This window comes from Podarcis tiliguerta (assembly GCF_965153285.1).
Source record: "Podarcis tiliguerta genome assembly, chromosome: 13".
NCBI classification, from domain to species: domain Eukaryota; kingdom Metazoa; phylum Chordata; class Lepidosauria; order Squamata; family Lacertidae; genus Podarcis; species Podarcis tiliguerta.
The window spans coordinates 23,287,322-23,303,109 of record NC_139546.1 but is presented as its reverse complement, the minus strand read 5'-3'; the positions used below and the strand labels follow the sequence as shown (position 1 = coordinate 23,303,109).

General features: G+C 50.2%; 1 protein-coding gene across 10 annotated transcripts in view; it reads left to right on the top strand.

Annotated features, from left to right (window-relative positions):
- STAT3 (signal transducer and activator of transcription 3) overlaps positions 1-15,788 on the top strand; it is a gene marked incomplete at its 3' end in the record, with an annotated part of 39,735 nt that overhangs the window by 18,351 nt on the left and 5,596 nt on the right. For all 10 annotated transcript variants that reach the window (XM_083408595.1, XM_083408602.1, XM_083408598.1 and 7 more), the window contains 18 exons: positions 982-1,126; positions 1,827-1,925; positions 4,006-4,101; positions 4,208-4,289; positions 5,268-5,362; positions 5,812-5,963; positions 6,407-6,565; positions 6,726-6,818; positions 7,846-7,905; positions 9,962-9,991; positions 10,710-10,803; positions 10,917-10,964; positions 11,438-11,521; positions 12,650-12,748; positions 12,881-13,016; positions 14,089-14,141; positions 14,242-14,336; positions 15,490-15,629. In XM_083408595.1, coding sequence (XP_083264721.1) covers positions 982-1,126; positions 1,827-1,925; positions 4,006-4,101; positions 4,208-4,289; positions 5,268-5,362; positions 5,812-5,963; positions 6,407-6,565; positions 6,726-6,818; positions 7,846-7,905; positions 9,962-9,991; positions 10,710-10,803; positions 10,917-10,964; positions 11,438-11,521; positions 12,650-12,748; positions 12,881-13,016; positions 14,089-14,141; positions 14,242-14,336; positions 15,490-15,629 — 1,760 coding nt within the window. The remainder of the gene's footprint in view (positions 1-981; positions 1,127-1,826; positions 1,926-4,005; positions 4,102-4,207; positions 4,290-5,267; positions 5,363-5,811; positions 5,964-6,406; positions 6,566-6,725; positions 6,819-7,845; positions 7,906-9,961; positions 9,992-10,709; positions 10,804-10,916; positions 10,965-11,437; positions 11,522-12,649; positions 12,749-12,880; positions 13,017-14,088; positions 14,142-14,241; positions 14,337-15,489; positions 15,630-15,788) is intronic.

Sequence of the window (15,788 nt, the reverse complement as noted above, 5' to 3'; positions counted from 1 at the left end):
ACAAGCTCCTAATCCCTGATCTAAATGCTCAAACCATCATGACCTTCCAAGTGGCATCCTGTAAATTCTTTATTATGATAAAGCAATGTGGCTTATAGCTGAAATCCTGAGATTTCCAAGAACCTTCACTTTGTGGGCGTATTCTCTTGAGCGAGAGTTTGCTCTTGATTACGTTCTTGCAAAACTCGCTGGAAATTCCCAGAAACCTTTTTGCCTCTTGAAAAACATGCAGAAGCTTCCTGATATTAATTGTGCTTCCTGTTTCTAATGGAAGAAGTGGCATTTGTGGAATGAAACCGAGAGGAGATTCCTGGCCTCCGGAATCGCCTCCTCCGTTTCCAACATTGTGACTGAGAGGTGCTGTTAATTATGAAGCCAAAGCTTGGATTAGTGTCCAGAAGTACAAAAAACACTTTGGGGGAGGGGGACAATATGAAGATGTGAGTGTTGATACCCCAAACCAGCCCAATGAGGACCTGAGAATGCTGGCTGGTTGGGGCATAGAAGGATGGGAATCCCACTCTGATGCCATTATAGACAGTCATGACTTCTCCTAAATAATTCTGGGAGCTGTAGTTCTTTAGAGAGTTGTTGTGCGCCCCTATTCCCTACCCAGAACTACAATTCCCAGGGTTCCCTGTGAAGGGGGACTGATTGCTAAATTCTGAGAATCATACAGAATTGTAGAGCTGAAAGGGGCCCTGAAGATCGTTTCGTCCACCCCCTGCAATCCAGGAATGTCCCATAACGGTGATTGAATCTGCAACTTTGACATTATCAGAACCAATGGAAATATCCAGAATTGTAGCTCTGTGAGGGGAATAGGCTTGACTGTGTTAAAGTAGTATAATAGCACTTCAAATGTGTGGTGCGGACATGGCCTGGTGTGAAGAAGGAGCACTTGGCACTACAGTGTGGTTGTTTTTTGTCATGCCCCGGGCGCTGTTTTTGTTAAGCCTTGTTTCCTTCTGATCTGTACAGGGCCTATGCTGCCAGCAAGGAGTCCCACGCCACGTTGGTGTTCCACAACCTCCTGGGTGAAATTGACCAGCAGTACAGCCGCTTCTTACAGGAATCCAATGTCCTCTACCAGCACAACCTGCGCCGGATCAAGCAGTTCCTGCAGGTAGGAGGAGCTGGCAGGTCCTGGGTTTGGGAGGGTCTTGTGGGCACTCGCACCCGCACCCCCCCAAAAAAGTGCCAACCCAAGTCATAAAACTCGGGAGATGGTAATGATGGTGTTCAATCCACTCTTGAGAGGAGGCAGTGATGAAGGTCACCAACTTAGATGGCTTCAAAAGAGGATTGGACAGATCCATAGAGGAGAGAGCAATCGATGGCAATTAAGTTGGATTTATAGGAACTACTACAAACTATCTGAAAGAGTAGGATGGCGGGAGAGCGTTGGATTTTGTCCTTGCACAGAGCGTCGCTGAAATTTGCAAGGCCAGATTTGATGGAATAGTTTGATGGTTTAGGGAACTCTTAATAGCACAGATTAAAGAGAGATGTTGAGCCCTGAGCTTGGGAGCATTGCCCACAACAGGCTTATTTTAGCTTTTACGATGACATCCTGTTGGACATAAATTCTCGGCTGCTCATGCTGGGCGCCCAGCATATATTTTCACCTGCTGCCCTGAATCTGAAACCAGCACGTAACACTTCTTTTACGTGCTCCCATAGAAGAAGTGCCCAACTGCCCAGTTGCTGCATTCCTCCACATCAAGGCTGGGTTTCTTAAGAAAAGCTTGGCATCTTCACTTAGGTTTTGCTCTCTGTGTGTGGCGGTCATTCATTCCGTTCCCATTCCTCTTCCTCTCTTACAGAGCAGGTACCTGGAGAAGCCCATGGAGATTGCCCGCATTGTGGCCCGCTGCCTCTGGGAGGAGAACCGGCTGTTGCAGACAGCAGCCACAGCAGCCCAGGTGAGAGGATGCTGTCGGGAGCGGCTTGTCCCGCTGTTGCCATCAGTTCCCGTAAGGGACTCACCAGCCGCGTGGGTGTTTAGAACACGAGCCAAGCAGTGAATCACATTGACAGCTCTTGGTGCAAATACACCGTGATCAGTGCATCCTCCTATGTCCATATGCTGCTACTGCTGTTTGCAGCAGGGAGGGAGAAACCTGGGACCCACCAAAAGTTGTTGGGAGTACGGCACACACACCATCCATTGAACACACTGGCGGGAACTGACGGGAATTGGGAGGCCCAACCCGTTCCCTGTCCTTGGGTTATAAGGGGCAAAAAGCTTGATGGTTGACACAACGGGCCTTTCCTTTGATGTTTCTTCCAAAGCCTACACCTTTGCATGCCAGGAAGCAGTGCCTCGCAGCTAGGGTAGCACACACCACCCCAAAACAGGTCCCTGCACGCTTTTGCCTCGGTTGCCGCAACACGCCTTGAGCTTTTCCCTTGTCAATATTTCTTTTCTGCGTTCGGGTTTGAAATGCAGCCATTTTTTAATTCTGTGGCTGCGTGGTCTTGCAGGTGTTGGCCCCCCAGGGTGGATCATTCAGCACAGTATTTCCTTTTGCCATGAGACAAGCCTGTGCAGCTGTATGCTACTGAGCAGAGCAAATGGCTCGCTGGCCTGTGCCAGCTTGAAGCTTCACCATGGGGATGGGGTGGGGGGGTGGGAGGAAGCAGCACCAAAAGAGCTCCTGCACTGACATTATCCTCTTTCCTTGAGTGAGCACACTCAGAGGTGAGTGAGTGCAAGCGGCCAATGCTAGGCAGCTCTGGGTGTTCAGTCAACACACCCACACCCCGTGGCTTCTTGTTCACCCTTTTTTATTATGCAGCTCAGCTGTTTTCTCCTAGGCAAAGTCAAAGAGGTCTTTAAATGCCACCCCCAGCACTCATCAGGATTTTCTCTGTGGACACCTCAGGGCTTACTCTGATTTGCTAATGTCTCAGTCTGGATCAGAATGTATTTACCATGTGATAGTCTCTCCCAGGTTTGCTCTTCTTAAAAAGAATGAAAGAAATTGCAGCCATGAAGGGCCTCAGTCTGAATCAAGGCAACAGCAGGAGGCTGGCTTTCCCTCCTTCTCATTTTCTGTTTTCTCCAGAAGGTGTAATTTGCTGCAATGGCCCCTTCAGAAGCAAATAGCAGGGGTTTTTGGGAGGAGGGAACGGAACTCCCTGCAGATGCAGGTTGAAAAATGCATGAAAAGGTAGGATAGATGCTTAATAAAAGGAACTCCCTGCCTGTCTCATACCATGGGGCAGAGAGAAGCCCTTTGCCTTCATCTCAACAGATACAGGGGCAACGTTGGTGGAACCAACACTGCTGGCACTTCCACCTCTGCTTAACTCCCAGCGTGTCCCCTGTTTTGACAAGACATGACAAAACGCTGGCTAGGCAATTCCACAGACACCCCCCAGGGGAAAACGCTGCCACCTCTAAACTGGCTGGCTTGTTGCGGTGTTCAGGAATGAGGCAGGTACCAAGGCATGCTGCCTGATTGCTCCTGCTTTGCACCTTCCTGGCAGGAACGGGGATAGGTGAGCCAGGATGCTTCCTGCTAATGCCCAAATGTTTTGTTTGGTTTGATGACCCGCAGCCATGTTCAGTTGTTGATTTGTGGCTTGTGTGGGAACACAAATTAAACCAGGCCCAGATTCGGATGTAGCAGGAAGCCACAGAGCCTCCGGGGTTTTTTTATCCCGTTACACTGGGGAGGAGCAAGGGAGGAACAACCTGATAGCATGTACCTGGCAAAGGGACACACAGCTCAGTGGATGAGTAGGCGGTCCAAGCTCTGGCAGGGCTGGGAATGTCCCTTGCCTGAAATCCAGGAGAGCCATTGTCAGTCAGGCAGAGGATACCGAGCCAGGTGGACCGGTGACCAGAGCTCAACGTTCACGCGTGTGTTCCTGATAAGTTACAGTAAGCCAGAAAGTCTGGTTTATTACATTTACACCCGGCCAAAACTGATTTATGAACTTCTTTTATATGACTTGAAATCTCTTATCTCTCTCCTTCTCCCCGCTTTAATACAGCAAGGTGGGCAGGCAAACCACCCTACGGCTGCCGTGGTGACGGAGAAGCAGCAGATGCTGGAGCAACACTTGCAGGATGTCAGGAAAAGGGTGCAGGTAAGTGGGAGAGCTGCTCTCTCTCTCTCTCTCTCTCCAAAGTTTCAAGCTTGCCTAGAGTTTGTGACTCCTCCCCAACCTCCTATTCCCTGGCTTTTTCTTGCAGGACTTGGAGCAAAAGATGAAAGTGGTGGAAAACCTCCAGGATGACTTTGACTTCAACTACAAGACCTTGAAGAGTCAAGGCGGTAGGTGGGAGCTTGCTGGGGAAAAGGGGATAACAACTTTTCCATCGTGGCAAATTCATGGATGGGGAGATGCCCTTCTGTCCTCATCCTTTGGGGGGAGCAAGGGTGCTCGTGCAGCCCAGGCGCTTTCCTTTTAAATCAGGGGAGCCTCTGGCCTGCAGACTTCACAAGGCATGCCTGGCCTCAGCGTTGGGTCTGCCAGGGCATTTCTGCCAAGCCACACCGGCCTGCTTCACTCCCGATGTCGGGTTGCGGGGCAGGTAAGGATGCGCTGAGCCAAAAGGGGCTTGCAAAGCCCTCTATGCAGGGCTCCAAAATACACACCAGTGAACTGATAGCCGGGCATCACACTTTCACGTGAGCTCTGCAACTTTGGGTGGGCAAACGTCATTCACCTGACACCATTGCACACCTGTCACACTTGGCATGCAGAGGGTGGGTGGGTGAAGATAATAATCTGGCCTGCTGGCCACATCCAGTTCACCACCCCTGTGAACCTTGTAGACTGGCTGCAGTTCTCACCAGGAACATGATGCCCATCATCTCCCGCATCTGTCCTACATGGGGCTGCTGAAGAGGAACAGGATGCCCAACTGCCTGAAAGAGGAATTAGGCCAGCCTTTCTTAATCTGGTGCCCCTCTGTCTTTTGCTTTAGACCAGGTATAGGCAAACTCGGCCCTCCAGATGTTTTCGAACTACAAGTCCCATCATCCCTGACCACTGGTCCTGTTAGCTAGGGATCATGGGAGTTGTAGTCTCAAAACACCTGGAGGGCCAAGTTTGCTTATGCCTGCTTTAGACTATAGCTCCCACCATCCCTGGCCATTGGGCCATATTGGCTGGGACAGGTGGGAGTTGGGAGTCCCCAACAGCATCTGAATTAGGCTGACCAATACAGGTGTGCAGAGGGGAAGAACTAAGAAACTCCAGGAGCCTCTGACATGTTTCCCTGCCCCTCTCCCGCTGCTTTTCTTTAGACATGCAGGACCTGAACGGGAACAACCAGTCGGTGACGCGGCAGAAGATGCAGCAGCTGGAGCAGATGCTGACAGCCCTGGATCAGATGCGGAGGGTAAGTAAGGGCGGCTCCTCCCCAACTCCAAAAAACCCCACCTGAACTGCTATCGACTAAGGCAGAATGATGCGGGATATGCCTGGTTTTGCAGCATGTGGCCCGGGAGAAAAGCATCCAGCTTTAGCACAGAGCTTCCTCCATGCTGAACACTGTTGCTTATAGCAAGCCAAGGGGGCGATGCCCTTTGGGCATTGCCTTTCTGTCTCTAATAGGGACGAGTCACACACCATGATTATTTAACTCCACATCTCTTGGCCAGGTGACTTGGATGTGCAAGCTGGCTCCATTTCAGACAACAACATTTCAGATTTCCTTACTTGATGCAAAAGTCTCCGCCTCTGGTGTTCGCCGCTATCATACATGAAAACCACAGAGAGGCAAGTTTGCATGTAAACAGGGGAAGCGGAATGGAGTCCTGAATGTTGCCTATTTCCTTCCTCGCCTAGGGGATTGTGAGCGAGCTGGCTGGGCTCTTGTCGGCCATGGAGTACGTGCAGAAGACGCTGGTCGATGACGAGTTGGCTGACTGGAAAAGGAGGCAGCAGATTGCATGCATTGGTGGCCCACCCAACATCTGTCTTGACCGCCTAGAGAACTGGTGAGAGCTGAGTGCCCTTGACTGCCCACTACCTTTCCAAGGCTTACAAAGCAAGAATCTGGTTGAGAGTGGATTGTCCTTACTTGAATACACCTCAAAGCAGAGGAGGGTGTTAGGAGCCACAGAGCAGCATTGACCTAATGTGGAGGACAGAACAGGCAGGGCAAAGACCAAATTCAGCCCTCCAGTTCCCTCTGTCTGGCCCTTGGACAGGCTGCTGCCTGTCAGAGCAAGTACTGGGCTTAGCTGAGCCATAGTGGTCCTTTGCTTGCATAGATTTGCATGGAACGTGGCACTGGTGAGGTTTCCCAAAGAGGAGCGCACAGCTGTTCAAAAGCATTATCAAGACAATGTCCCGTTAACACAGTCATGTTGTTTTCTTTTTAAGACACGTTTGTGTGTGTGTGTGTGTGTGTAGCTCACTTTCTTCTCCCTTGCCGCAGGATTACGTCTCTTGCCGAGTCGCAGCTTCAGACCCGCCAGCAGATCAAGAAGCTTGAGGAGCTCCAGCAGAAGGTCTCCTACAAGGGCGACCCCATCGTTCAGCACCGGCCCTTGCTGGAGGAGCGCATCGTGGATCTATTCAGGAACCTCATGAAGAGGTATGGGAAAGGTGCCATCCCCTGAGGCTGCTGCCGAGAGCATGTTCATCTGGGAACCTTCTGCTGAATCTGGAAGTTTGGACCAGCACCCAATTCCCACCACTGACTTCTCTCTCCTCTCTCTCTGTCTGTTACCACCCCCACCACACCCCGCCCACAGTGCATTTGTGGTGGAGCGCCAGCCCTGTATGCCAATGCACCCGGATCGCCCACTGGTTATCAAAACTGGAGTACAGTTCACGACAAAAGTGCGGTGAGTTGTTGGTGTTGTGTGTGCACATGCATTATATGGGGTGGAGGGTCAGCTATACGATGCTGAATGTTGCAAGGCTTAGGGCAGATAAAATAAAGTAGTTCTTTACGTGGCCCGTAGTCAAACTGTGGAACTCACTCCTGCAGGAAGCAGTGATATGCCACCAACTTGGATGGCTTTAACAGAGGGTTGGGCAAATTCATGGAGGAGGAGAGGGCTGTCAATCTAGCTAGGATGGCTGCGCTCTGCTTTCCACGCTTGGAGGCAGCAGTACTTCTGAATACCGGTTGCTGGAAACCACAGGAGGGGAGAGTGGCTCTTGTGCTTGAGTCCTCCGTGCGGGTTTCCTCTTGGGGTATCTTGTCGGCCACTGTGAGAATGGGATGCTGGACTAGATGGGCCATTCACCTGATCCAGCAGGCTGTTCTGATGTTCTGTGTACCTTCAACACTTAAAATTCTGCACCAGAAAAGAGGCATTCTGCAACAGTATAAATTATACAGACTTTGCGTATATGTGCTTGGCTTTTCAAATTTTATTCCACTTCTGCTAGGCTTGGGGAGAGGGGCAAAGTGGGGAAAATACAGGGAACCTCTCGTGCTGTTGGGAATCCTTCTCAGCCTCTCTTTCCTCCCTACTCACAACCGCCTCCCATTCTAGCTTCTGAGGCTTAAACTGGGCAATACCCACATATTTTCAAGTTTGTTAGTACAGCCTAGAAACTTGTTTTTTGTCTCCTCTTCCCTCAAAAAGGTGTAGATGGGATTCTCAAGCACAGTGTGATTGAGCATCACAGTGGTGATATATTGAAGCTCTCTTGCCTGAAAAGCATCTGTACACAGTGAAACTAGTTTCAATGGACATGGACTGTGTTCTACTTGTTAACCTGGTGCCCCTTCCAAGGGGCAGCAGCTGCCCCCCCAACCCCCATTTGGAGCATATGAATAGCATATGAGGGTTAAGGCTGCATGAAGAAAGGGTGAGATTTGTGTTTTTGGAAGCTAACTTGAAGTTTTGGCTTCTGCAGGTTACTGGTTAAATTTCCTGAGCTGAACTACCAGCTGAAAATCAAAGTCTGCATTGACAAGTAGGTCTGGACCCTTTCCGTGAACAAACCTGAGGGCAGGGATTGTGGGCAGAGGTTCCTTTAAATATATATAACTGACTTTCTGGTTCACACTGGTCGAACCATGACTTAGCGCTGGCTCCTGGGGGTTGGGTAGATCATGATTTCTTTGCTCCACCTCTGATCCTGCTGTGCCGCTGTGAGCTGAGCCTTGGTTTGCCCGAGTTTGTCACCCGGATCCATTGTTATGGTTTGTCCCGTTTCAGACAAACCATGAGCTGTAACAAAGGTTTGTCCTTGGATCTTTTGCAGCTCATGATTTGCCCCTGGGCTCTTTATAGCTGGAAGCTTATCCAGAGGAGAGAAACCACCAGCCCCAGTTTGAACAGCGCTCTTAAGCCAAAACTATCTCTTAATTTGTAGCAGTGCCAGAGGAAGAGCACAGTGACCACAGCTTCCTATGTAGGAACACCTTGGTACTGAGCCAGTTCTCCCTGCCCCTCCTGAAAAAGAGATAGGTTCTTCTGATCCCAAAGTGTGGCAATGATCTTTCCTGGAAGGGGAGGAGAGACACAGCCCAAACCTGTAAATCTTGTCTGCTGCTGCTGCAGCTTGAGAGGCCTTTGCAAATATTATTCCTTTAATTATTATGAATATTGATTTGGCTCAGGTTTCAGGTTTTGATCTTCAGCCTGCCTACCCGCATTCCCTTAAAAGTAGGGAGGAAGCCCTTTCTTTTCACCTCTGCCCCACAGAGCCCCAAGACCTTCCCCCCCCCAAATGCAGGGGTGAATAAATCTCTGGCCCCTCCACTTGGACCCCAGCGCCTGCAAGCTTGGCCAGTAATTGGGGGATGACAGGGATTTGTAGTCCATCAAGAAGCGGAGAGGGCCTTAGGCTAGCCACCCCTGCTCTAATACCTTCCAGTGATGGCTCTCTAACAAAAGCGAATCTATGCGACGCAACCGATAAGGTAGACAGATATCGAGGTATCTGGGACATAAATGTAATGCCCTGATTTATTGGAGAACATCTACCTCCACCTGTAGTAAGATTTTGTTGCAATTCAACCTCCTCCAATCTCTGTTTGATGACCTTTTTTGCTGTAATTAGATCTAAATTTAGTATATCGGAAGGAGAGATTCCATAAGACAATAGTTTGGAATGGATTTTTGTTGCCCATGGGCTGGTAAATTCATCTCTCCAAAGGCACTGAATAAGATGGTAATTGGGCAATTTATGCCAAAGGGACAGCCAGTAATTAAAGGCATGTCTCCACATCAGGATCTCTAAGGAGGGGGTCTTAAGTTCTAAGCGAATAGCCGAGTTGCTTACACAGGAGGGTAGTTTCAAAAGGCGTCTGAGAAAAAGATTTTGCAATGTCACCAGAGGCATGGGGTTTACAAAAGCGCCCCATAAAGGGACCGCATAGGCCATAGTTGCAACCACTTTTGCACTATACACTTTTAAGGCAGATGGAACGCGCATAGCCCCCTCTGTAAAGAAAAAGCGTAATAGAGCGTAGATAAGGGCTTTGCCCTTATTTTGTAGATAAGTGATATGCGCTTTCCATCCCATATTATGCTGGAAGTAAATTCCTAAATTCCAGTGATGGCATTGTTATTATTATTATTATTATTATTATGCTGACTTCTGTGCCAAACCACACCCTGTCCCTCCTGCTGCAAGGGGTGGGTGGAATTTAGGGCTGTTCAAGCGGTGTGCGCACACTGGGTGCTGAGCCAAGGGGGCAGCTGTTTCAAAGCCCAGTAAGTTGAGCACTGGGCGTTGGACCTCTCACCTCCTTCCCAAAGCCTAGATACACTTTCCCAGTTTGGGTAAGGAGGTCAGAGGGCTCTTGGACCCTCTCACACTTCCTTCCCAAAGCCGGAAACCTGCTTACCTGTCTTTGGGAAGGCAGTTCGAGGTGGGGTGTGTGGGTGTGCCAGTTTTTTGCCTGACACAGGGCCCCATAGCACCCAAGATGGGCGCTGCTGCAAGCCCTTTCTGATTGCTGTGTACAGCAACCTAATCTGAATGTGCCAATTTGACTCTCTTGCTCTTTTTCCTCTCACAGGGATTCCGGTGAAGTTGCTGCCCTCCGGGGGTAAGTTGAAGGCACTGCACCCTGTGGCTTCCTCTCCGCTAAGATGCATCTCATGGTTTGCAGGCAGCTGCACTTTGTTTGGGAGGAGGAGGGCAGGATCATTTCATTAGTAGTAAAATAATTTGATTTTAAATCATTATATTCAGTTGCTCATTCGCCTTTTAGGGCACAATGGCTGCCCATCACCAAGGCAATAGCTGTAAAAAGCAGGGCAAAACAATCATCCAGTTAAAACCCATTAAAACCGAGCACTTAATAAAAAGCAGACCGAAATAAAAATCAACATTTTGATGGGGGGAATAACTGGAAAAATGCTGTTTCCAAAGGCTTGTAAAGAAGGGGACCACTAGTGTTTTCTGGGGTGGGGTACAGCTGCAGAATCTGCTTCCGCAAAATGACCACAAACTTGGATGGCTTTAAAAAGGGGGGGGGGGGTAGGCAAAATCAGGGAAGATGAGGGCGGTCAGGGGCTTTTATGTGCTAGAGACAGGATGTCCCCGAACATCAGTTTAGCTGGGAATTGCATTTTGGGGAGAGTGCTCTGGTGCTTGAAAGCTTCTTGCAGCCTCTGGCTGGCCGCAGTGAGTACACGTCACTGGTCTGATCCAGAGTGGCTGCTCTTTACATACAGTTGGTGATGGTTAATAATGGTATGTTAAATGCTAAAACTCTCTCAAGGCACTCCTCCCATTTCCCCCCTCCCTCTTTGCCCATCAAGGTCCCGGAAGTTTAACATCCTGGGCACAAACACCAAAGTGATGAATATGGAGGAGTCCAACAATGGGAGCCTCTCTGCAGAGTTCAAGCACCTGGTGAGCGACACAGCATCTTTCCCCTCCCTTGCCCCCCAAAACACTCCCTGGGTGCATAGTGTGTCTAATTTATCTCCTTTTTTATCTCTCTCTCCCTCACCCCCCAATCACAGACTCTGCGGGAACAGAGGTGTGGTAATGGCGGAAGAGCAAACTGCGACGTGAGTGACCCAACGCAGCACTGCTGGTGTAAAATGAAATGTTTGAGAGCCGGAGTAGTTACTTCTATTGCTCCACTGGGAAGTGTTAGTGGCAGAAATCTGTTCTGGGGATGTCCCTTCTCTCTCCCCCCCCCCCCACCTCCTCACCACCCTCATTCCTCTAGGTTTTCTAAACCATGCCCCTAAATTGTTTACAGACAAGTTATCTCTTGCGAAAGAAAAACACCAACCCTTGGGAATGGGGAAGTGGTCTCTTTTAGGTTTGACTTTAGGGAAGATCAGTCCTGTGAGCACCTTTTCAAAGGCTGGTTCCTTTGTTTGTCTCTCTGCTTAAGCCTAGCTCAGCAGACAGAACTAAAAACGAAACCAAAATTGCAAGTTGCTGCTGTGTTTTTTCCAAAGGGACAAAAAATATCTACCCTAGAGAAATATTTATTATCTTCCCCCGCATTTACTCTCCACTTCCTCCTCAGGCCTCCCTCATCGTCACAGAAGAGCTCCATCTCATCACCTTTGAGACAGAAGTTTACCACCAAGGCCTGAAGATTGACCTAGAGGTGAGCCCTGGTTGTGCCGATTCCCCACAGTCCACCCACTTTACAGGGGTGTGGCGTGTGTGGGTGTGTGTTACAGTTGCACTGGGAATCTACCCTGCCAGAAACCTTCTTTTGTAGTGCTGGTGTGGGTTTCTTGTTGGGAGTTTGCATTGAGCAGAATGCAGGAAAGAAATCATATCAGTAAACTGCAACCTACAATTTGCATCCGCAACAATGGTCAAGGGTAGCAGCTTCCAGAAAAATGGAGAGGGGAGGAAACGGACAACTCCTATTTTGATGGAGGATGCAGAGCTGTTTGCATATTTCCTTTCCTGCTCCCTCTTTTGAAATAAGTGGAACAGCCCGTTCATGAGCTGCCATTGACCAGAATCAGAGCATTCACCCAGTTAGCTCAGCATTCCCTGCACTAAGAATGTGATGTTCTCCAGATGGTTGTTGAACCACAACTTCCATCAGCACCAGGCGGCATGGCAAATGGTCAGGGATCATGGGAGTTCAAGTGTGAAGCATCTGGAGAGTTGGCTGCCCCTGGTCTACACCGACTGGCAGTGTCTCCCCAGGGTTTCAGGCAAGGAGTCCTTCTCAGCCCTATCAGGAGATGCCAGGAATTGATCCTGGGACCTTCTGCATTCAATGCAACTGCTGCACCCCTGAGCTGTTAGCCATCGCACTATGCATTGGAATACTTGCGATGGCTCCAAGTTAAGGTGTTGCCCAGTATCCAAACCGTGGACCCCAAATCATGAAAACCTAGACTGACAACATCCATGAAAAACAACTCAGAAAAACTGATCAGACTGAAACAATGAAGGCAAACTCTAGAGATAAAGTCTCTTGTTCAGTCTCTTAAACCTAACTGCTTGTTGCATGCCTTCTTCCACCTCCCTTTTCCCTTATGGCCATACCAGCATTTGCAGCTTGCTTCACTGCAAGAGTTGCAAAGGGGTCCCACGAGTCTCCCTACCTGAAGACAATTAACTTCATAACGATGCATAAGGACTAGAAACTTGGTGGTTTGGTCTGCTGTGAAGCAGGAGCCCGGGGGTGTTTCCTGTTGCCCAGCAGAGACCTGAAAAAGAGAGAGACTAGTCTGTGTGCTCAAGAGCTGCTGTCTTTCCTTCCCTGTAGACCCATTCCCTCCCTGTGGTGGTGATCTCCAACATTTGCCAGATGCCCAACGCCTGGGCGTCCATCTTGTGGTACAACATGCTGACAAACAACCCCAAGGTACGTTGAGTTTCCCAAACCTTGCATGGACAAAAGAGAGGGTGAGAGAGCGAGAGCAGGAGGGTGTTTTATTTGTTTTTCGCCTGGGTGTGTTGTTTGTTCCTGATTGTGACCGAGTCCCTCTCTTGGCAGAATGTCAACTTCTTCACCAAACCACCCATTGGCACTTGGGACCAGGTGGCCGAAGTGCTCAGCTGGCAGTTCTCCTCCACCACCAAGCGAGGGCTCAGCATAGAGCAGCTGACGACACTGGCAGAGAAACTGCTTGGTAACTTAACAAGCCCCTCTCCTTCTTATACGTGGGCCAACGGCAGGAAACCTTGATCAGCAGCGCAAGGGCCACATGCCCTTCCAGGCAACTTTCCGGGGGCCGCATTGCCAGGGGAAACAAATGTGGATGTTACCATTGTCCCGTAAGCTTCCACCTCGGAACACAACCCTCTCTGCCCTCCTGTCCAGGCAACCAGCAAACATTATCAAACTTTGGCAGCACTTTCTCATCAGGCAAAAACACTCAAGGAGTGTGAAGCAGATCCTGTGAGGGCTGTGGCCTGGAGGGAAGTCCAGAGGGCCTGAAGGGGCATGAGGTTCCCCATCCCTGATGTGGGTCATAAGGAGTTGCTGTCTTCCCATCTGAGCTACTCAGCCTAGGGGCATTGGCTCTTAACTGGGAGAGGAGCCTTGCCCAGGTGCACAACCAGAAATCCTTTTTTAGCTGTGGGATTCAAACTTGGGACCAAAGCATGTGCAAAAAGTGTTGGCATGTTGAATGCCTGAAAGCCAAAATATCAAATATTCAAGTTGGCGTCAGTTTAGAAAAGCCCGGGCAAGTCTTTTAAGAATAGCGTGTGTGTTAAACTTTCCCCCTAAGTGTGCCTCCTTTTAAAAATGCCTTTCCTCCAAGGAACACGAGGTGACAGACATGTGGATGTGTACACACACACACACACACACACACATTCTTATCCTCACAACAACCTTGCATAATAGGTAAGGCTGAGAAGCAGCAACTGGCCCAAGATCCCCAGTGTACTTTGTGGCTGTCAGGGGTGCCAACTTGAACAAAATATGTGGGGGGGGGGGGCAAGTAGGCCCCCTCCCCATAATAAATCACATGATGCGGTGCACGCATACCATTTGAATGGCAATGCCCAACAACTTTAGGGGTGCAGCCCCCTCAAATGGGGGCTGAAGGGGCCTTGGCCTCTATGCCTTGGCTCCAATGGTGGCTGAGGGGTGGGGATGGGTGGGATTTGAACCTGGCCCTTCAGGCCCTCGCCTGAGGCTCAAACCACTACACCAGCTCTCTTTAACGACTTTTCTTCCCTCTCACTCTACAGGCCCTGGCGTCAATTACTCCGGATGTCAGATAACATGGGCGAAGTTCTGCAAGGTAGGGGCTTCTGGAAAGCTTAGGTGCGGCCTTGGGTGGGGCCCAAGGTGCGCCTGCTGTTTTTTTCACGCGGGGGGAACCTTTGCTTTTATCGCTGCAGGAGAACATGGCAGGCAAAGGATTCTCTTTCTGGGTCTGGCTGGACAACATCATCGACCTGGTGAAGAAGTACATCTTGGCCCTGTGGAACGAAGGGTGAGCATCTGCCAGAGACGTCGCCGCTGTTGCCAGCATCTCTCTCTCTCCCCAAGAAGCCACTCTGCCTAGCCAGTAAACAAAGAAGCCCTAACAAGTCGGAGAGCAGGAATGGGGAACATGTGGCCCTGTAGTGGCTGTTGGGCTCCCAGCTTCCATTATTCCTGATGGGAACATAGGAAGCTGCCTTACACAGTCGTACCTCAGAAGTCGAATGGAATCCGTTCCGGGAGTCTGTTCGACTTCCAAAACGTTCAGAAACCAAGGTGCAGCTTCTGATTGGCTGCAGGAAGCTCCTGCAGCCAATCAGCAACTGCAGAAGCCCTGTTGGACATTCGGCTTCCAAAAATAGTTCGCAAACTGGAACAGTTACTTCTGGGTTTGCTCCGTTCAGGAGCCAAAATGTTTGAGAACTAAGCTGTTCGAAAACCAAGGTACAGCTGTTCTGAGTCAAACCATTGGTTCATCTTGCTCAGTGTTGTCTACACATGGAGAGGCAGTGGATTTCCAGGAGGGGGCCTCTCTTCCCAGTTCTACCTGAAGATTGAATCTGGGACCTTCTGCATGCAAAACAGATGCTGTGCCCACAGCCCTGTAGATCAGGGTTTCCCAAACTTGGGTCTCCGGCTGCTTTTGGACAACAGCCCCCATCATCCCTAGCTAGCAGGACCTGTGGTCAGGGATGGTGGGAACTGTAGTCCGGAAACAGCTGGAGACCCAAGTTCGGGAAACCCCGCTGTATCTGATGCCAGTGGCGTAGCATGGGGGGTGCAGGGGGGGCCGGCCGCACCGGGCGCAACAGTGCGAATCTGATCCGAGCCGCCGGGTCACCGCCCACTGTGGAGGGGAGGGTGCCAGGCGTGCAGTGCGGAGAGAGAGCGAGGGACTATCTGGGGGAGGGACAGTGCAGTGGGGGGGGGGGGCCGCAAATTACTTGCCTTGCCCCGGGTGCTGACAACCCACGCTACGCCACTGTCTGATGCTGAATTAGGGTTGATAGGAATCCATCCTTACCTGGAAGGATGCAGACTCCCCATCCCTGTGCTAACCTTCCAGTGGAACTTCTTGGTGGCTCCTGACGTTGGGCTTGGTGGGCCAAGGGAAAGGAAAGGAAGCCAATAAAAACCTCATATTTCCATTCCTTCCTCCTCAGATACATCATGGGATTCATCAGCAAGGAGCGGGAGAGAGCGATCCTGAGCACAAAGCCCCCCGGCACCTTCCTGCTGCGATTCAGTGAGAGCAGCAAGGAGGGTGGGATCACCTTCACCTGGGTGGAGAAGGACATCAGCGGTAAGGAATGCCACTGCAGCTGCCTTATGCTTAGGGCTGAAGCCAGATCTTCCTTTTTATCTATTAATTATGTTTGCCTATGTGTAAAAGCTGCGTTCTTCTGAAGTCCATTTTCCTTTTTCGAATGATGCACGCACGTATCGTAGCAGGCGAGAAAAG